The sequence below is a fragment of the Brassica oleracea genome, chromosome C3, assembly GCF_000695525.1.
Source record: "Brassica oleracea var. oleracea cultivar TO1000 chromosome C3, BOL, whole genome shotgun sequence".
In the NCBI taxonomy this organism is placed as follows: Eukaryota; Viridiplantae; Streptophyta; class Magnoliopsida; order Brassicales; family Brassicaceae; genus Brassica; species Brassica oleracea.
In genome coordinates, this window is record NC_027750.1 from 49,043,047 (window position 1) to 49,044,224 (window position 1,178).

The 1,178-nt window shown below is 35.3% G+C and overlaps 1 protein-coding gene across 1 annotated transcript in view; it reads right to left on the reverse strand.

The window, feature by feature from the left end:
- Window positions 1-290: 290 nt before the first annotated feature.
- The window catches only part of LOC106328123 (asparagine synthetase [glutamine-hydrolyzing]-like), a 4,060-nt gene continuing 3,172 nt past the window's right edge, over window positions 291-1,178 (reverse strand). The window contains exon 10 of the mRNA XM_013766495.1: window positions 291-765. Within this exon, the coding sequence (XP_013621949.1) occupies window positions 532-765 (234 nt within the window). The 3' untranslated portion in view covers window positions 291-531. The remainder of the gene's footprint in view (window positions 766-1,178) is intronic.

Below are 1,178 nucleotides of genomic sequence, written 5' to 3' on the forward strand. Positions count from 1 at the left end.
GGACAAAATTCAAACGAGAACATGGTAAACAGAGGAATCAGAGATGACAATGAAGAATGAGTGAGGAGGAAGAATGATAGGCATGATGGCGATGACGAATGGGCGAGGAGGAGATGGAGAGAGGTCATGGCGATGAGGAGTGGCTTTGGGCGATGTGGAGAGCCAAGGGACGATACAGCTAAGAATACAAAATCTGTTTACGAGAAACTCCAAAAAGATTAGGAGGTTTCACATACATTGAAGGAAACAAAAAGCTAGAAACACACATTTCATGAATAAGTTTTTGTGAAAACAAGCAAAATCACATTTTTCATATCATATTACAATACATATAATTATAATAAGATTGATGTACATCGATTTTGCAGAAACAGTACATTCGAATATTTACTAATAGTACAAGAAAAATAATTTATGCATTCATATTTCCCTAAGAACACGAAACCAATTTTATTTTGAAATCATACAAAAACACTTAAACCCATTAGGACAACTTTAAAGAACTCCAATTCCCCTATATATTCTTCAAACTCATGTCTGAATCACAACTTCTTGTCCCATCATCATTGGGATGTCGTCGATTGCCTTATGTGGCGTCGGCAAGGGCAATGCCACTTTGCTGCCGTCGTAGGCCGAGAGGTGAACTCCAATCGCAGCTCTTCCAGAGGGATCCATATTGTTGGACCAGCTTGCATCCCACTCCACCGCTTTTGCGGTCGAGCAAGCCACGGTCGCACCTCCGGGAACAGTTAGCCTTGCCGAGTTCTGCACAATAAAAGCATCTCAAAAGTTGTAAATTTGCTAAACCAAAAAAAAAAAAAAAGTCTCCATTACATCATCTCTATTATTAAAAGAGAAGTACCCGTTAAAAAATACCCCTAAGTTTTCTAAATTATTTACACTTCAATGCCACTGAGAATTAAATTAAACTACTTATTTTAATGCTTATATTTTCCAGTTAAATTAATGAGTTTTCCTTAATCAAATTTAAACTTAATGTCATTAAATAAGCCTACATATTTTAATGCTTGTCTTTTCCAGTTAAATTAATGAGTTTTCCTTAATCAAATTTAAACTTAATGTCATTAAATGAACCTAAAAATACATCATATTTAACATTGCTTATTACGTACAAGTACGGCCCAATAATGAACTTGAATTTTATTTTTACGAAAACG